The sequence below is a fragment of the Chenopodium album genome, chromosome 25 (genome assembly GCF_948465745.1).
Source record: "Chenopodium album chromosome 25, dcCheAlbu1.1, whole genome shotgun sequence".
Taxonomy (NCBI): Eukaryota; Viridiplantae; Streptophyta; class Magnoliopsida; order Caryophyllales; family Amaranthaceae; genus Chenopodium; species Chenopodium album.
In genome coordinates, this window is record NC_137858.1 from 35,198,486 (window position 1) to 35,219,327 (window position 20,842).

General features: G+C 34.4%; 2 protein-coding genes across 3 annotated transcripts; both read left to right on the forward strand.

Annotated features, from left to right (window-relative positions):
• Positions 1 to 651: 651 nt before the first annotated feature.
• LOC145614356 (WD repeat-containing protein DWA2-like) lies at positions 652 to 16,345 on the forward strand. 2 transcript variants are annotated; one of them, XM_081669406.1, is made up of 14 exons: positions 652 to 819; positions 945 to 1,028; positions 1,149 to 1,281; positions 2,276 to 2,387; positions 3,213 to 3,312; positions 5,141 to 5,262; positions 5,842 to 5,911; positions 13,502 to 13,590; positions 14,570 to 14,615; positions 14,939 to 15,012; positions 15,099 to 15,172; positions 15,255 to 15,313; positions 15,455 to 15,520; positions 15,764 to 16,345. In XM_081669406.1, the coding sequence occupies exons 1-13, from the start codon at positions 775 to 777 to the stop codon at positions 15,494 to 15,496; spliced, it is 1,050 nt and encodes a 349-aa protein (XP_081525532.1). In that variant the 5' UTR covers positions 652 to 774; the 3' UTR covers positions 15,497 to 15,520; positions 15,764 to 16,345. The 2 variants fall into 2 exon arrangements, with proteins under 2 accessions (XP_081525532.1, XP_081525531.1); XM_081669405.1 differs by having other exon boundaries at positions 654 to 819; positions 5,135 to 5,262.
• Positions 16,346 to 18,403: 2,058 nt separating this feature from the next.
• On the forward strand, positions 18,404 to 20,398 carry LOC145614405 (epoxide hydrolase 2-like). Its single transcript, XM_081669456.1, has 5 exons — positions 18,404 to 18,606; positions 18,692 to 18,906; positions 19,265 to 19,435; positions 19,518 to 19,753; positions 20,011 to 20,398. The coding sequence occupies exons 1-5, from the start codon at positions 18,546 to 18,548 to the stop codon at positions 20,261 to 20,263; spliced, it is 936 nt and encodes a 311-aa protein (XP_081525582.1). The 5' UTR covers positions 18,404 to 18,545; the 3' UTR covers positions 20,264 to 20,398.
• The last annotated feature ends 444 nt before the right edge of the window (positions 20,399 to 20,842 follow it).

A 20,842-nucleotide genomic window follows, 5' to 3' on the forward strand; every position in this document is an offset into this window, starting at 1 on the left:
CTCCCTCTCATACCCATGGAATTCCATAACCACCCCTCCTAAGATTCACAATTCATTGTATTAATGAAAGATAGAATCCATTCCTACAATAAAACCAAACAACTTTGGACTAGTATGAGTTTTAGAATCCATACCCCTTTAGTATAAGATTCCATACCAATCCATTTCAACTTAATGAACCAAATACCTGCACCCCTAAAATAGAATGATCTTAGGGGAGAGGAGGTGTGAGATTCCATATGTATTCCATCTCTAAAAAACTCAACCAAACAAAAAAATTGATAGAATGGATTCTTACTTCATTCCAATTCATTTTAAATGATCCAACCAAACGACTCCTTAGTTTGACTAATGTAGACCATTTTCATCTTTATTTTAATTGTTCATGTAGGTTGCTCTTCAAGTAAAGTGTTTGTAGATGATTTCATCTGAGAATCCAAACTTATCTTCACACTCTACAAAATTTAAGATAATTTATCACTAAAAACTCGCCCTAAACTCATCTTCAAATCTTTTGAAATTGGTAGGGGAGTTACAACCACTTGAGGTATCCCTCACTCTCATATTCTTACCCTTTGTATTAGACTCGAGCCTTGTAAGAGTGTAATTAGCGCGCATTTACCGCTTTGCCCTTAGATAGAAATTGGGCAGCCCTCCAGTTGTGTACATCTAACTATTACTAGTAAGTTGTAAGCAGTGGCCGGGGAAATATAGAAAAGTGAAAATCTGGTGATCTTCCCGGCAAATTCATCACTTTGATCGTTGAGTCAAGCAATGCAGGGTGGATCAACTGGCATTGGTTATGGTCTTAAATATCAGGTTTATCTCTAACCCTAACCCTAATTTCAGCTCTATTTTGTTCATCACCAACAATTTCCCCCAATTTTCTGCTCTTATATACTTGTTTGATTAATCGATTACCATATTATTTTTTTATCGTACAGGCAAGGTGCATTGCCGATGTTAAGGCGGATACGGATCACACCAGCTTCATCGCCGGTACTCTATCTCTTAAAGAAGAAAATGAGGTGGAATTCATGAACTAATTTCGTGTTTTGTCGATTGATTTTAATAATTTTTGGATATTCTGAATGTATATGTGAGATTTTAGGAATTCTGAAATTTGGGGGATATTTTTTGGGGATTAGGTGCATTTGATTCGTCTTTCTAATGGTGGAACTGAGCTTGTATGTGAAGGATTGTTCTCTCACCCAAATGAGATCTGGGACCTTGCTTCTTGTCCTTTTGATCAGCGTATCTTCTCTACCGTCTTTTTTAATGGTAATTTATTGATTATTTTATTGCTTTCTTTGCGTTTCGATTTATTTGATTGTGGTTGGACTTGTAGAAAATGCTACTTTAGTTGATGTCTTTGTGCACATTTGGTTGATATATTGGAATGTGATTGTTGATGATTGTCATTTGTCGAAACTATTTTTTCACTTGGTTCATGTGTATTTTCATTTTTATCTGAATTCAGAACTTGAAATGTCGTTTAATGTGTGCCGGTGAAGCGAGGGAAAAGGAATACCGTTTGTGTCAAGATATTCTTTTATTGCGGGAGAAATTGCAAGGTGTTTCCTAGGAATGTATTGGGGCATACTTACAAAACTAGATTTAAGCATCCTCCTGAATGATTACATCTTATCTAATAAAGTTTCTGATATAATTCAAAAATTCCAGTTTCAAAGTGTTAAGATCACCCGTCAAAAAAAAAAAAAAAAAGCATCGAGTCAATTAGTGAAACACGTTTTTGTTCAACTAAGTACATTGTAATGAGGATGTTGCCTGTTTAATGCATACCTGCATACCTATCCATCAGCAAGTCAGCTCCAGTTATTTGAACAAACTATGACAACTTAATCTGTTTGGTTTATCTACTATCTATGCTCATATTTTTATTCCATGCACATATTTGTTTATTCACCATTATATAAGGTTCTCTCATGTTGCGGTACAACAGAGGATTTAAATCACGAACCAAACCACGGAGACTAGAAAAACTTTAAATAATAAGCCCTAATGATGAAAGATTCTGCTTGATTGGAATCTTCTTCTAATATGAACCTTATAATAACATGTCCTTCTGTCCCAGAGCATGTGTAATTTACGTAATATAAGATTGCATTATTTGGCTTCTAAATTTTAATGGTGGAGAGAATTGGATACTTCCTGCTAATGATTATAACAAATACCTGCGACCAAGTTACTAAAATATCTTTTTCCCTCTAAATTTTCTATCTTGTTACTTACCATTTTTCCCATTTATGTAAAGGTGAATCATATGGAGCATCCATATGGCAGATTCCTGAATTGTATGGCCAGTTAAATTCGCCTCAGTTGGAAAGGATTGCTGCTCTTGATGCACACAGTAGTAAAATTAAATGGTGAGCTTTCAGTTATACAGTTTTGGGAGAATGTTCTGATTTGTTTGCTCTGACTCAGTCAGATCTTAGTCATCATGTTGACTTTAATTTTTTAGTTAGTTCACTGGTTAGTGGTTACTAACCATTTTTTTTCATTACATATGAATTTTGGTGCTGAGACCTATCTGATCCTTCCCTTCTACTCTGTACATGGGTGATCCCTTTTAAATTTTAGCTATGCTATCACCTCCAAGTGTAAGTTTATGATTCTTTGTCCGCGAGTTAAAGAAAAGAAAGATGATATAAGAATTTTAAAAAGTAGGAACTATGCCATTTACTGATGCATAAAAGATGCTCATGCCATCACTTTCTCATTTAAGAATATTAGGGTTTTCTATCAGGTTTGGAGATTTATGACTGGTAGGTTAATGCTAGGCTTAAGCGCAAACAATTGGCATTGGTTATTGTGTTAAGAAGTATTGAAGGGGAGTTATAGAACGAGCAGTATTCAATATCCATTACTCTCTTGCATTTGACAATCACTCCATTTACTTCAAGCACAAGAGGAGACAGGTCTCCTGGTTTTGTGTGGTGCTCTGCTATCTGGATTGGATCCTTCAATTGCTTGTTTCCCCTTCTTTCTGTTTCTGATCAGGTCCTTAATTTTGTACTGTAAAATTTTCCTGGATTTTGTTGGACATTATTTTTATACTGTCTGGCACGTGGCTTTCTGCAGCAGTTTGCTGACTAATTGAAAATTTGTGCAATGTGCTGTTTGGGTTCTTATTTTTTACTTATCAGTTTTTGCATCCTTTAATGTTATAGTTATTTAATGTGTCTATGCAGTGTTCTTTGGTGGCCTACAGGAAGGCATGATAAATTAATTAGCATTGATGAGCAGAATCTGTTCTTGTGGAGTTTGGATTCTTCAAAGAAGACCGCTCAGGTATTTGGATCCTCTCTCAGTGAAATTCGGTTTCATGTAAAAACTTTGGGTCCCTAAAATTGGAGATGTATATGTTTATAAAAAAGCTAAGCCCACAATGGCCCCTTCCCCCTTTGATGGACACAATTAATAGGAGAGTAGAGAAGGGTATAATTTGTTTTCACTTTGTGGGTCCTATTTCCCGAGGTGAAGGTCGTGGACTGGAATTTTTGAAATATGAATTTTTACTTCTTTTGATCTCTCAACTTACTTATTAGAAATTGAGGTAATTTGCAATGTAAAATAGTTGAGAAGTATAAAGTTGTGATGTAGTATTTGCTACAAGCATAAACCTTGGATGTCCTTGATATAATTTTTGTATGCCCTACTTCATATTGAGCTGTACCTGTATATAACAGAAAGATTGTGGCAGTTTCCCATTTCCTCTGAGCTTCGTCTTACATTGCCTGGAGAAGTGACTTGGCTACTTGTGTTGAATTTGTAAAAGCTGAGCTCTTCAGATGTTAGAAGGACTTTTATAATTTGTCTATGAGGTGTGAAAGTGCTCCTGCTTCCTAAAGGATTTGCTGATGTGTCTTTAACTTGTCCTTGCTGCAAATATTTCTATCAGCTTACAATTGTAAGATAATACTAATTCACTTTCTCCAATGCTTTTCTATTATGGACATATGGTCTAATATTACTTTTATCACTTGCAATAATCTTTTCGGAGTGTTTCACTAATCTTCCCAATATGCACTAATTATGATGAAGCCTAAAAATGATCAAAGAATGGACAAAATAGGAGTAAGTGGTGAATATGGAGAGCTGGTCTATTTATCAAGACCATGAACTAGCCTAATGATAAAGGACCTTAAACGAGTTACCAGTTTAATGAAAGATGTCTCTTTCTAAGCTTGAGATAATTAATCCATATTTATTCACTTGGTGATGGGTTTACAACTGTAGAATGAAAATGGTTCTGCTTTTAGTCAAAAGGGGCTCCAGACTTGGTCATTACTTCATTCCACTTCTTGATTTTTCCCACTATGTTTTCTCAGTCAGCAACTATAGCTATCAGGGCCTATATCCAATCCATTCTGGTATATAAATGACTTTTCAAATTTTGCAACATTGCTTGTCTTCAGCATCATATCATCCTTAAATTTTCCTCCACTTATATATTGAATAATTACTTCACACATTAAGAAAATCCTTATGTCACTTTTTCTCTGGGTAATCAAATCTTAGTTAACACACATGTGTTTGATTCCCCGAAAAGATATAAAATTTGAGTAACTTTAGAGCATAACTTTGACCTACTTTATTTTTGAACAATAACTTTGACCTACTTTTAGTACAACAAATGCTACAATTACTTGTATAAATTTGCTTGTATGGTCAATGTCTTTATAGTATTTACCCTTATTTGCTCCTTTTCCCAAATAAACAATGTTATCCTCTTCATCATTTTCTCTGATAAAATTAATTCTTTAGGATCATTGTAAATAGGATTACCACTATATGCTAGGTAGAATAAAAAACTACTCTGTGACCTCGACAAGCCCTTCCCACATGGCCTTCATTTTGGGTAATTATTGATTTGTTGTAAAAATTGAAAGCACAAGGGAAAGAAATTGCTTGCGAGTTTGACATATTTACGGTTACAGAGGCTACAAAAGGTTAATGAGTCTACCATATCTGTATCTTCGTCTGCATTGGGCTTCATTTTGCTAATCAATTCGTATTTATGTTTTTATAATGTGTTATATCTCATGTAAATGTGCCTGCTTTTAATCCAACATAATCTGATTCTTTATATGAATGTTCCTGTGTTTTCTAGGTACAGTCACAGGAATCAGCTGGTGTGCTTCATTACCTAACTGGTGGAGCATGGGATCCTCATGATGTGAATTCTGTTACATTAACTAGTGAATCAGCAATCCAGCTCTGGGATTTGCGGACAATGAAGTATGTTCTGATACTTGCTCTCATCGTTGATATTTTCTCCTCTTTGTCATATGTTTGTCTCGAAATTAGAATAGGTAGTACATGGACACTTGTTTTGGACTGGAGGAAGAAAATACCTTCCAGCAGACAATACTGAAGCCTGAAGGATTCATTTTTCGGGATCTATTTGATAATGATTTGTTTACTTGTATATTTATAATTCTCTCCATTAAGTCAATTATTTGACCACTTTATTGTTTTATTTGGGGCATCTAACCTATCAAGGTTTTAAATTATATTTGATCAACAGTCTATGGGCCTTTCTCGAAAAGGTTCTATGTAGAGACCATGTTAATGTAATTAGGTTTCTTCTTGATGGCAGTTAAGGGGCCTTCCATCTATTTAGAGATAATGATATTATTACATCAGCTGCTTTTCAATGTGTATTTTCCATACCTATGCCTTACAAGGCCCTATACTTTTTTTATAGTCAGATTATGTTTGTGCAATTGCAGCTTGGCCTCCTGCTAGCTGAACATATGGTCCCTGGGACATGCTGTGTTTACGTGCTGTTGGACTAAAAATTTCTATTTTCTTCAGGATGAATAACTCAATTGAGCAAGTGCATGCCCGCAATGTGGATTATGATGCCAAAAAGAGCAATGTTCTGGTAAGCTGCTTATTTAGCTTAATGAACCTCGTAGCTCCAACCTGTATTGCCATTGCTTTTAGTATAGTGCTTATAGTAGTTTCCATCCAAAAGTTACGTAAATAAACTAATGGAGGACCTGTGCCCATCACATATTTGAATTACTTTCTCAGTTAATTATTGTTTTCATGTATGTATACTCTTTTAGATGTCCCAAAATTATCTTCCTATCATCTGTTTTGATTGAAAAATTTCCTACACCACATGTTTTGGGTCTATTTTCTTACCACTTTTTGTTTCTCCATCACATTAGCTTTTTTTCTCACAATTCCAACTCTGAATACTATTTGTTTCCCTCTTTATCCACACTTAATTTCTTTTTGCAAACATTTAACCACTTTATGGCCATGTCAACTAGATTTCTTAATATGTGTGACAAAGCCTTACCGGAAAATAATTGTGGGCAGAGTGAGTATATATTAGAATATATGGGTCTGGTGAAGATTTTCTGTGTTGTTGTCCAGTCGCACCGATTGGGCATAAGTTCCCAATTGCTGAACAACACTTGCATAGTTTCAACTTGTGTGAAAAAAGTTCAGACAACAGCTCTGGAAGAGATATTCTTTAACAGTTGACGGTGCATGAAGCCTTTTGATGGTCATGGTTTCTCCCAGATTCATTGTTAGAATCTGTTTACAGTCAATATCAAAGATAGTTTAACGTAAAATTACAGTATACTAGGGCATGTAGGCTCTATACTATTTTTTTTCATGCTATTGACGTATAAGTGCTGGCAGTTACCTATTAGAAGAAAAGGTTTTATTTTTTGACATGAAGGTGGAAGAAATGATGTGGAGTTGGGACCAGGAAAGATAGCTAATACCTTTAGACTATATGAAAGAATGTCTGGACAATTTAATTCCTAATCTAAAATCACAGTATTTTAAGACTTGTAAATATGATAATAGTTTTTAGATGCTATTGACATATCAGTCCTGTAGTTAAGGGAGAGGATTCCCTGAGCAATTAGAGAACTCAAAATTCTATTTTCTCTCTTAGATTAACGACCCCTTTCAAAGGTGGTAATAAATGGTTGAATCAGCTGTGAATTTGTACTTTATATTATAAGAAAAGTCCCCTGGTCATGATGCCCATGGTAATGAAATTTCATCCTCAAACATGTGTTTTTCTTTATATATTTCCATGGCCCTGTCAAAGTGGTAGTGGAAGGCTCTCGTGAGAAATTTTCTTATGTGAGAACGCTATTTATGTTCTAAATTTTTACTCGTATGTTAATAAATTTTAAATTTGATGTTCTAAACTTTTTCTTAGGTGTTCTATGTTAAATAAAATGTTCTAATTTAGTACTCACATGTTCTAAACCATAAATTAGTTAAGTTTGATGTCATAAATTTTAAATAACTTGTTCCAAAATTTTAACCTATATGTTCTAAATTTTAAAACGTGTGTTCTAAGATTTTTAGTTATAGGTTCCAAACTTTGAAGCGTATGTTCTATTTTTTTTACTCTATGTTCTAAATTCTTTACTCACACTTTCTATATTCTATATCAGTTTGTTCTAAATTTTTATTCACATGTTCATTATCTTAAATCAGATGTTCTAAATATTACTCATATGTGTAAAATTTCATAAAGCTAATTTTATAAATTTTTAATCACTTGTTCAAATTCTTAACTAAACATATTACTCACACAAATGTTTTAAATTTTTACTCAGTTCTCATATAAGTATAAATTCTCACATATGGACTTATTCTCACCGGATCCCTATATATATATATATGTATATATATATATATATATATATATATATATATATATATATATATATATATATATATCTCTATTATGTTTTAATACATCCTCAAAAGAGGAAAAGCTCCCTAACCTTAATAATACAAGAAGGGTGTGAGAGGTTTGTTAATACCTATCAAGCAAAAATAACTTAAAATCTTTTTGCTTAAAAATAGAATAGATGTGCGTGCTCTTTTGGAAACTAGAATTAAAGAACCTAAAGCTGGCAGAATTTTCAATAATATAATAATTAGAGTGATGCTCCTAATGGTAGAATTTGGGAATGTTGGAACCCAAAGAAGGTAGATGTCACTCATGTAATGGATTTACACCAAGCTATTATATTTATTTATTTATTCAAAATTCTAACCTCAATATTCAATATGTGTGTCAAGACTGTCAAAGTCCTCAAAGAGTAAGTGTAAGATAACAATGAAACGGAGGAAGTATGTGTTTTCACTAACTCAGTGGGTAACTTCATAGTTATATTACTAAGTAACCCACATGTAAGTGAGCAACATCCGTAAGTTAAATTGAACTAAAGACCTATGTGGCTATGTGTAACAGTATGATTCGCTTTTTTAACTCATGCTTCCTTGAGGGATGGAAAATATGGTTCATCTTAAAGCTATAATGTCTAATTGCCAACATAGAGACAGCATACATGGTGCTTTATCTATAACCTATGTTTTTAAGACATGGAAACACACACCTACGTTTTTAAAACATAACATAGATATTGGCATGTATTTCATGTGCAACCTTCCTTCCACATTCAGACATGATGTACCCTGAGAGAGAGAGAAATTTCCAAAAGAAAACAAAACCTGTTCGCCAAGAATATTTTCAAAGAGAGAGAGAGAGAGAGAGAGAGAGAGAGAGCTATCCAAAACAAAACAAAACCTGTTCGCCAAGAAAGTTTTGAGAGAGAGATTTCCAAAACAAAACAAAACCTGTTCGCCAAGAATGTTTTAAAAGTTGAAACCTGTTCCCCAAGAATGTTTAAAAAACAGCTTTTACAAATTTAACCTTTTTTTTTCAGAACCACACGAAAAAACGGAAATCACTTTTTGTGGTTTTGTAAGTTTTATCTTGAGAAAACTGAAAAGCCCCTTTCACGCTTTCTCCTCTCCTGGCTCAATCAACACTCAGTGTTTTCTCTTTCCTCTCTCCTTCCTCCTTCATTTCCAGATTTTCATCTGGGTTGCTGCACCCTTTTTTCCTTCTCCTAGTTTTCTCAATCTGTTACTCACTCCATTCCTTTTTCCTCTCTTCTTGAATTTTAATTTTGTGTTTTCATGTGATTAAATTGGGTGGTTGATTAACAATAAGTTAAATAATGCTTTATAATTTTCATTCTCATCTTATCCTGTCCCTCACGAGCTTTCTCTCTCCTTTAAAAGTTAAAAACCAACCTCCAACAACATTGAGAGCAAGAGACCCTCCATTGACAATTTAAATTTACGAGAATGAAGGGGTCATTCAAGTGTGGAGAGAGAAGAAAAATAGGCTGTTTTGTAAGTAATCACTCCACTAGATCTTTACTCGTCATACTGTACTAAAAATAAAAAGGGCTGTTTTGTGCTAGTTTTGGAAAATTAGACAACCAAATCAAATATTATACTTCAGTCTCTGACAAGCTAATAACTAAAAAAGAAAATGTTACCAAACGAGCCCTCAGCTTCCCAGGCCACCTTTACATTGAGGCCCATATATGGAAATTTTGGGTCCCATGCAGACACCCTTGCTCTACGAGGGAGACATAGGTTTTTATGAAATAGGAGTTAAACCTTGTAGTATTTACTTGCTTTGAAGACTTGTTATTGAGGTGTAATTTTTGTAGTTGCTAGTTGGATTATGTCATAGTGGCAAGAGAATAAATAAAAGGGATTTGCACTCTGCCGGGCAAGAGAAACGTGTTATAAGAGAAGAAAAGGTGTTAGGACTTTGGAAAAAATGGAGCTGCTTTCTTTGCAAAAGAAATAAATTACCTGTTTGCTAAAGGTATACTGAATATAAAAGGCTAAAGTATGTACTTATTTAGGTTTATGAAAATTGAGAATCCATACCATAATTAATGCATTATGTTAAAAAGTGCTGTCTTAAGCAAGACTTTAACATGTGGTATCTTCCCTCCTTCATGTGGCACGACACTTTTTAACTTCAAGTAATAGCGTATCAATACTTGAATTTGCAAACTCTTAGAATAAAAAGTTGGTTGTCTACCACTAATACAAGGTGGAAATTATGCCTTTTTACTTAATTAGTTGTATTGATATAGATTTTTTTTTTTTTTTTTTTTTTTTTTTTTTTTTTTTTAAAAAAAAAAGGCATGATTATTCTCCTTAAACCTTCATGTACTTGCACTTTCCATGCAAAAAGAACCATTTTTTTTTCTTTATAATTTAATATCATTCCTTCATTGTTCATGATCTAATTACACCTGTACATGATTCAATAAAATGAAAAGTCAGTCTTATTTTTTATTGATTTATAGAAGGCATATGATTGGGTACCAAGAGAGATGCTTTTCAGTGGGTAATGACAAAGAAGGGAATACCATTGATCTACTTAAGTATATGTACCAAGACGTGAAAACAAATGACAGGACTTGTGGAGTTACAAGAGATTATCCTGTTATTATTGGTTTACACCAAGTCCTTTTATTTTGTACGTAGTAACATGGTTTGTTCATGATTTGATAGAGGTATATTAATTGTTCGTTAATGAGTTTGTATTGGTAGTTTGGTACATGAGGCAAGCTGGTTAATGCTGAGTTGAAGCGATGGAGGTAAAAGTTTGAATCTTGAGGGTTTAGGCTAAGTATAGCCTGTATAGGTGTAAAGCTGATTGCATGGACTATCATATTGGTTGGGAGTTTTTCGTTAGTGAATGTTTTAAGTACCACAAATCAATATTTCAAAGAAATGGAGATAATTTTTAGAATGTAGCTTAGGAATGCCAAACAGAACCATGAACCACAAATTGTATCCTTTGTCCCAAATAGTGGAACAAAATGCAATCCAGAAAAAGATGCCAGTCCAATCCAAGTTGCTGGATGTGGCAACTAGGTGGACCAGCCCCTCAAACTAAATTTCAGGTCTAGGGTTTAGTTCAACCAACAATCTGCTTGCCAGAGAGGAGAAAGAATGAAGGGAGGAAAGATAATAGTGTTGCAAACTTGCAGTTGTCTAGTGACACTAGCTTTTACTCTTCTTTTGCATTATACTCATAGAAAAAGGGTTAGCAAGTGACTTCTTAAAGTTCAAAATTGTTTTATGGCTTTGCATATGTTAGCGTCCAATTGATTTCTTTCCTTACTAAAACAGGGAAAAACATATTTTGGCACAAATATTTCTCTTATCTTTTAAAACTCCCATTGACTCAAATAAATACATTTCAGCATTCATCGGTCAAAAGGAAAATCACATACATTTTTATTTTTTATTTTAATTTTCTTATTCATTTTGTACTCAATTTTACCGAATTCATTTTTTTAGGGCTCTCTGCATATTTGTTTTTGTACCTTGTGTTGAATAGATTTATGTCATGTAACATTGGGCTCAAAGTGAGATTAAAAGTAAAAAGCTAGTATACTGGTAAGAATGTTGGCCGTTTTTTTTTTGTTAAGAAAAAGCATATTAAGTAGATGGATATAGCAAATATGTTTTAGTGGAGATGCATGAGTGGGAAGTGGTAAGACTGGTAACATTCTAAAATATGAAATTAAAGATGTAGATATTTGGAGGAAAGTTAGAATTGTGGAGATATTGAGGATAAGATTCATTGGAATTGACAATGTTAGTTTAGGCATGTGAGATGTGAATCTAGGGTAAGGAAAGTAGATAGTTGGGATAATGCTAAGGGAGGCTTAAAATGACTTGGATGGATGTAGTTAAAAAATAACATAACAATGGATAAAAAGAGAGGAGAGGATCAATGCGGATGACCACATGAGATAGATTTTTGTTTCATGCTGCCAATCCCATCCTTTTTTGAATAAGGCTTTGATTATGTTACTACGTAATGACTGGTTTGATCATTCCCTTGGAATGATGTTAAGTTGGAAATGATAAGCTTTTTTTAGGTAAATATTATAAGAATAATCTTATATGAATAATTATGGTCCACAAGTGTGATGTTACAAAGTACAAAGGAGTCCAGGTAATAATTTTTTAATCTATACAAAATGTCTGAGTTGCCTAACAATTTCATGTCTTTCATGGGTGCAAAGTGCAATAACTAGTTTATTAAATGAAAAAAATTGAATTTATTAGTTGCAACTGTGCAATGTGTGGGAAAACAAAAGATATAGAAACAAAAGAAGTGAACATTGATGACCATTATATTGCCAGTTATTTGACTTGTTTCCTGTTGTGTAATAAATCTTTTGTACAACTTGTTGATGATACACTTTCTTCCTACCAGTTGGTGCATCATCTACTTGTGCTGAAATTCAAGACAATTTCACCACTTCCAAAATTTTAAAGAATTGTCCAGTCTAGCACCTTTTGTTAGAATCTCATAAAATACATATCTGAGACTCTGAGTCTAGGTAGTGCATTGACGCCTCTCGAAATGGCAGTTTACAGTCTTATAATGATACTAAGTATTGTCTCTTCTGCTCTTTAGTTTTATTACTCATACATTGGGGCTATAGTTCTCATCTTGGAAACTATCTAAATTTGTTTAAGGAAGAGTAGCTTGCAAGAATCTTACCTGACTGCAGTAATGATCTTGACTTCGTGGCTAATCGATGCTTCAGCGTGTGAAAAATACCATATGACACTTCATACATCTTAATGAACTTGCCTTTTGATTTACTAGTTGTTTTGAGTTGGCTTGTATTCTATATGAAGTGTTTATCAACTCCTTTTTTATTTATTTATTATTATTATTATTTATTTATTATTTTACTCCTAAATGATTCTTTTCTTTAGAAGTACACCCTTCGTGTTAGATGTCTTGGCAATGTGCCTTCCAGCTGTGAAAGAACATCAAGATCATAAAATGTACTGCTTTTATTTTCTGTTCCTTTTGTTCCATGAATAGTGTCCTATTTTCCCACTCTGATTGGCACCATTTTGTAAGTTTTTCTCTCAACTACAATTTCTCATCAGGCCATTCTACCTTTGATCACTTCTGCTCCAAGTGAAAAGAACACTGGAAAGGGAAATTTGAAACCATTCTTATACTTGCAAGTGGTTCTGTTTAAGTGGAATACTGGAATGCTAAAATGCTAATGGTGCTCTTTAAGTGGAATAGAACATTTGGGGCGTCTAGTTCACACAATGGAATAGGTTTGAAATCAGGAATGAAACCAAGGTTGTATGGTGTTGGAACTTGATTCTTAATACCTTATGTTTGGTTTTTGTCCGGGAATGATTTTTTTCTTTTAGTTGATACCTAGAGGTTTGGTATGAGCCATACCCACCTCCCCCATTGGGTTTCTAAACCCCATACCTTATGGGTTTTACCCATTGTAAACCCAAACTTCATACCTAAATTACTCAAACCAGGTATGGACATTCGACTACCAGTCTTGTACTTTTTTCTAAAATTCTACTGGCCCAAACTTCTACTATCCTGCGTTTTTTTGAAGTATATGGTTTTGCTAATGTATGGGCATATGGTAATTAAATCATACCATTGAGGCATTGAATTAAAAAAAAAAAAAAAGTAATATAAATTATGATACTATGTATATACTTTGTTGATCTTGTTGCTGAAGCTGTTATTTTTATTGCTTATGTTAAGAGTCTGAGCCGTGATGTTAATTAGTTCATTATCAATTAGGTAACTGCTGAGGATGAGTCTGGAATACGCATTTGGGATCTTAGGATGTTAAAGGCTCCCATCACCGAGCTTCCTGGCCATGCACACTGGTAAAAGATCACAACAATAATGCAGGCTGTCTCTGCTTCATTTTTTTTTCCTTTTTGATTAGCTGTGGACATTTATTTATTTCTAACAATGTGGTTGTATGGTGAGCATAGTCTGTTTGGGCAATGGCTCTGTTGTTCTTTCAGTACCTTGTGCATGCACTGTATCTGCTGTTAGGCCTGTAATTGACTGTATAAATAAATTATGAATGCTTTGCCTAAACTAAGGCTATAGTTGTCTGTGTTGATGAGCAATGATGCTTTAATTATTATAGAATCTTAGATGTATTTTGAAATAATACAGGGATAAGTTCCAAGTTGCCTGCACTTAATTTATAATTTCGATTGATTTTTCAGAAAAGCCATTCATATCACTTGTAAGAATGCTCGTGTGGCAATGTTTGAAAGCAAAGCTTGCTGCTATCTTCCTTCTAGTCAAGTGGTGTACTGGATAATACGTAATTTATACTAGAAGAACCTAAACATAAATCTAGTATGTTGTTTACCATGTCATTGCCATAAGACCATATAAATTTTGTATATAAATAGAAGATATGATGAGCTACTTGCTGTTATCCTTCTTCTTGTTCTTGTTGTTGTTGTTGTGCTGCTGTTGTTATCCTTTTTAAGTTTAGCTTTTATTAATTTGTTTAAATCGGAAACTGAATCTATTTGACCTTTCTATTTTCTGAACTTGATGAGTAATACTTAGGGTCCTGTCTACCATCTTTAAAAAGCTGTAATTGCGCTGTAGCAGCTATCCCTTGTTGCATGGTCAGGGCCTTAACTCCTTAAATGTTAGGTTGCAAATAGAATGCATACCAGTATGTTCATATGACCACTTATCTCCCTAGGCATTTGTAATTTGCTATGCTTTGCTTTCTTTTCTTCTTTTTCTGTTGTTTTGACTGACTAGTAGCTTGTAAAAGTAATCCTGTTATAATACCTCTCCTAACACGGCTTCATGTGCTTTTTCTGACAGGACATGGACAGTGAAGTCTAACCCTGAGTATGATGGTCTAATATTGGTTCTCTCTCTTTCCTTTATATATAAATTGTACATTTATCAATACACCCCATTCACGTTATGCAAACCATAGAAGTAATAAGTCGGTTAACTTCCCATTGGTAGAAATTAGAGCTTAAAACATATGGAAATTTATCAATCATCTATGCTCACTGTCACAGTCACTTATCTGAAGAATGCATTCAGAATTGTTATTTGTGGTTGAATCAGTCCTCCAAAGTCTTTTTCTTAAAATATTTACAATTATTAAGCAAGCCATTTTTTGTGGTATACAAAGAAAAAGTTGCAACTATAAGAATATTGATAAAGCTGCCACTTTTGCAGAGTGCTGGAACAGATTCATCTGTCAGCCTATGGCAAGCTCCTACACAAAGCAGTGAGGATATATCACCTGAAAGGTATTCTTATTATACGAACTATAAATTTTAGTCCAATCTATAATTTTGCTTTTGTAATAATTCACCTATATTCGATGTTGTTGCAGTTTGTCGGAGTCCCCAACTAAGCGTGTAGACCCTTTACTGAACTCTTACAATGATTATGAAGACAGTGTTTATGGTATATCTTGAGATAGCCCTGTCCTTTTCTTCTTCTTCATTTTTCTTCATTGTTTTTAACTATTTACCGGAATCATTTTCAGGGCTTGCTTGGAGTTCTAGGGAGCCCTTAATTTTTGCATCTTTGTCCTACGATGGAAGGGTAAATTCTTTCAATTAACTAGGAAAGAGGCCTTGAAATAAAAATCAGCTCTCTGAGAGAAGTGTTGCCTGTTTTCTTTTCGTAGTTATAATAAAATCTGTGTGATGATTTGATCTTGAATTTCTCTTTGTTATCAAACAGGTGGTAGTGGAATCCGTAAAACCTCATGTTTCCAAAAAGTGAAGGACCCATGTATAATCCCAACTTGTAAGTTTTTTTTTTTTTTTTTTTTTTTTTTTTGGGAGGGGGTGGGGGACATTGGGGGGTGCTTGTCCGGGCAAATGTTTTTGCTCATTTACTGGAGTAGAAGCTTTAATAACTAGCAGGTCTTGGTCTTGATTTGCAAAATAGCCCTTTGGTTTATAATAGTTTTTTTTTTTTTTTTTTTTTTTTTTTGGCTGGGTAACTATTACTTATGTTGATAGGATGTGCTTGATGTTTTGTCTGCAGGTTACGAATTGTATGTTTTGAGGTATCAGAATGAGGATGAAGCGTTTACCCTATGGATTTAGTATATGTAGTTTCTTGTATAGAACCCAAGGGCTCTGTATATTGACATTCTTTCATCAATCCATCCCATTTTCTTCATTGAGGAGTAGCGTTATCTTGATTTTTGCAAGAGATTTTTTGCACATTATACGAGTCGAAATTGCTGGTTCCTGTGCGAGGTTTCCTTTTCTACAAATCCTTTGCTTCCTCTCTTCTCTTGGTAAAGACTTTTGTGGGTATATTTTTGGGAATGTTATAATCGTAGGTTTTCGATCCGGACTTCGAATTTGCAGCTAACAAGCTACTATGCTTGATGGGATGAACGGACCTCCAATTCGGGAAGAGAATGTAATTGTATTGAAGTTCATTTGTAGTTTGGTAATATGTTGCTGTGATTAGGTTCTGTAGTTGGTCTAATTCATCAGTAGTATGATGATTATTCCTTGACTTATGATACTTTTTAAGGCATTGAATCTGTTGTGTTGTGATGGCCTTTAAGAGCTTGCACAACCATGAGCCAAAAGAATGTATGTTGTTTCATAACTGTCTCTTTACCTTTACATCATTCTTGAAATACCTTTTATATACACCAAAGTGCACATAAAGTAAGTGCATCCAAGGCTAATGTTTTGCTCTTAAAATGAGCAAAATATATATAGAAATTCCCTTGCACCCAAGTGTTGTATAAATTTGATAATTACCACATATTCCCTCCGTCCCAAAAAGAACGACCCATTTGGGTTGATTACGCGGGTATTAAGGAAGTTAAGTAAAAAGAAGTAAAAGTATATTGGAAAGATAAATTTACATGGGGTTTGTAAAAAAATAGAGAGAGAAAGTAATAAAATAACATGGAAAATCAATTTTTTATATGGGGAAGCTAATTTTGCACAAATATTGTAGCAAATTGGTGGGTGTTTTAATGCAAATGGGTCATTCTTTTTGGGACAAAGTTTTGGCCAAATAGATCGTTCTTTTTGGGACGGAGGGAGTATTATATTTTACGTTTTAGTAATTACTAGCAACAATTAATTTTATTTAATTTAACCACTAGCGGCTTTCTAAAACATCAAAATTTATCACCTCTTTGCCCAAATTCTCTTGCATGACGTCAACTTTAGGTCCCACCCCTTACTTAAACTGTTATGTAATGTTGGGAGTCTTTACTGTTATGTTGAATGGCTGAGTTATAAGTTTTACTTGTTGTACCTTAGCCCTTAGGAACTAGTTTGGACACTCTTTATCCTTGCCATATTCTTTATCAATGTAAGATTGTGCACGTATAGACCCAAGTAATCTACAGTATTAGGATTCAGGGATTTTACTTTATATTGTAAATTACTTAGAGCTGGATCAATAATAGTAAATTGTATAAGTACATGGCAAAGATTTGGACGAGGACCATTTCATCTCACATAAAACCTGGCACGACATTAGAATCAACGCTTATTTGGGCTGTGGATGTAACTTCGTGTGTTTTTCTTCCCTTTTTGGGTTGAAGAGATGGAATTGTGTGGATTTGGAAAGTGGAAAGAAAGTTGTTGTTAGATAATTGAAAGTGAGGGGAGGATGTTGTAAAAAGGCCATTATGCGGCATTGCAATAATCGGGTTAGTTTATCGAAGGCTTTTCAATTACTTGTAAGAGTGACATGTATGACATCAAAGTGATTGATAGGCAAAGGAAGATATCTTAAAGGTTTTTTTGTTAATTGTAAGGAGGCAAGGAGTTTAATGGAATTGTGAATAGGAAAAATACACTTTAATAATCCCAACTATGAGCGATTTATACACTTTACCTTAGTTGGAATTATTAGAAGTAAATCGTTAATAATTGGGATTATTAAAGTGTATTTTTCCTTGTGAATATGCAGTTTTAAAATAGTTCAGTGCTCTCTAATTTAAAGTCACTTTGAGGCATCAATCCTTTTTCTTCTCCTAGTTTCTATGCTTGATGAGTTGATGGTATTGTATTATTATAAGTTAGAACCTACTAAGAAGTAGTATGTTTCTTAACCTATGTAGAATTTGGGTAGCTTAAATGATTCAAATGGTGATTAATTAGTGAAATAATTCCTTTGTTGACTTACATAAAAGACTCCTTGGGAAGTTTATCTATGAAATTATCATACATCCTTGCAAATACTGAAATACATACTGGGTCAATGAACTTGTCTGCTGGTTCTTGGTCACTATTTTTCCCCTTTAACTCCTGAAACTGAATTGATTATATATATTTGCTTGGGTTTTGAACTTTTGACTGAGACTGTAAGCCTTGATCAACATTTTTTTAGTTTATTTTCCTGTTTTATTACTCCCCAGTTCATTACTAGTTTTCTGAATAGTTGATGTACAATGGAAAATTAGGAGGGTGCATCGTGAGTTGTTGATCAACTTTAGATACTTTTATTATACTTTAACCCGTTTTACAAACAATTAACGTACACCCGCCTTTTAAGAGAATTATGATTGCTCAAATTGTACTGTTGTCTTGAATTTTCAAATTTATATCCCAGAGATAATAGGTCCGTATTTATAAATAGAAATCAGGGACCATAGAAAATTAGGAGGGTGCATCGTGACTTGTGTGTAAACTTGCAAGCAAGTGAGACAAAATAGTACAAAAAAAATATCCCACCAACCCTGTGACCAAAAAAAGATAGAGAAGTGAGTGTGTTTAATCCTCCTACCATAACTGACTTATCAACAATTCAGATATCCCTCTTGCTACTGTAGTTGCCACAAATGGAGCACAAACATGTACAAGTCGGGAGTCTTAAGCTTCACCTAGCAGAGATCGGAACAGGTTTAAGCTTACAGAGATGAGTAACTTTATTTAATACTGATAATCTTGAAATTTCTGGTGAATCATAATTTCATATAATCTGCAGGTCAGAAAGTAGTGCTTTTCCTGCATGGTTTTCCAGAAATTTGGTACTCGTGGAGGCACCAAATGGTGGCTGTTGCTGAGGCTGGATATCGCGCGATTGCCATTGATTTTAGAGGTTACGGTCAGTCTGATCAGCCACCTGAGCCTGAAAAGACAACCTTAACTGACTTTGTTGAGGATGTCGTAGGTGTACTCAACTCTTTGAGTATTGACAAGGTAACATACATTGTCTTTTTGTTACCGATTTGCACCGAGAAATCATTTTCCTGCAATCTGTTATTTTTACTACCTGAAATATAAGGTTCAGGATGCACGCTTTTCATCTCTTCCTCACAATACAACTCATAACTTATCAACTTCTTTTCTCCAAAAAGATGCCACATTGAGCATAATTTCAATGGATAAACTTTCCTAACCTGCAAATTGAGGCCAAACATAGAGGATCAAACTGAAGAGATCTGAACTTTTGATGTTATTTTTTTTATTATTGTAAAATCTCTCAAGTGCAGGCCTTTTACTTGATCTGCAAATAAATCTAGAAGCTGAATATGGTGAGATTATTCTAATGGAGCAGGTTTTCCTAGTGGGGAAGGACTTTGGAGCTATCATAGCGAGTCTAGTAGCCGTACTCCACCCTGAACGATTGTCTGGCTTCATAACCTTAGGAATTCCTTTCATGCTACCTGGACCGACTGCTGTCAATTCAGATCATTATCCTAAAGGACTCTACATCATACGGTGGACGGTAACTAATCTATTCATGTAGCAAACAACAACCACCCTATCCTTAATTATGTGACTAAACATCTAGTTATTTCTTGTAACAGGAGCCAGGCAGGGCAGAAGCAGATTTTGGTAGGTTTGACGTTAAGACAGTGATAAGAAATATCTACATACTGTTTTCAGGGAGTGAGCTTCCGGTAGCTGGAGATGATCAGGAAATAATGGACCTGGTTGCTCCAAGTACTCCACTACCCCCCTGGTTCTCTGAACAAGACCTTTCGACTTATGCAAGATTGTATGAAAATTCTGGATTCCGTACAGCCCTGCAAGTTCCATATAGGTAAAAATAAAATAAATATGCATAACCCAAAGTTTACCCCTGAAGAGGGCCTTTCGGCTTATGCAAGATTGTATGAAAATTCTAAATTCCTTACACCCCTGCAAGTTCCATATAAGTGAATATGCATGACCCTTAAATTATACAACAAATGAAAAGAAACTATTGAATAACGGATTGAACAGAACACTGAAAGGCTGGAGTATCTTTAGCTCTACACTTGTTCAAAAGCATCATACTAGTTTTGTGTTTGAATGTAGGAGCATGCACCAAAGTATTGATGTTCCAAATCCACAAGTCAAAGCTCCAGCACTGCTTATCATGGGCGCAAAAGATTATGTCTTAAACATCCCAGGCGTGGAGGAAAACATAAAAAGCGGAGCAATCAAGCAGAGTGTGCCTGACCTGGAGATTGTCTTCGTGCCAGAAGGAAGCCATTTTGTTCAAGAACAGTTGCCCGACAAGGTTAATGAACTCCTCATATCCTTCATCAACAAACATACCACCCAGTAGAATAATTTGTTTTACATTCATAAGATATGCTTTATGTACCATGATGCTGTGCTCAGTAAGAGCTGTAGTACTTTTCGTTTGCTTTTGGTGTTCAACTGTCTAATAATTCAATACAAATCTGAAACTTTTCAAGTACACGAGGCATCAATTCTCTTTCTTCTCCTAGTTTCTATGCTTAGCTTGATGAGTTGATGGTATTGTATTATTATAAGTTAGAACCTACTAAGGAGTAGTATGTTTCTTAACCTATGTAGAATTTTGGGTAGCTTAAATGATTCAAATGGTGATTAATTAGTGAAATAGTTCCTTTGCTGACTTACATGAAAGACTCCTTGAGAAGTTTATCTATGAAATTATCATACATTTTTGCAGATACTGAAATACATACTGGGTCAATGAACTTGTCTGCTGGTTCTTGGTCACTAATTTTTCCCTTAAAATCATGGAATTGAATTGATTATATTTGCTTGGGTTTTGAACTTTTGACTAAGATTGTAAGCCTGATTAGCATTTTATTAGTTTATTTTCCTGTTTTATTACTCCCCAGTTTCTTACTAGTTTTCTTAATTGTTGATGTAC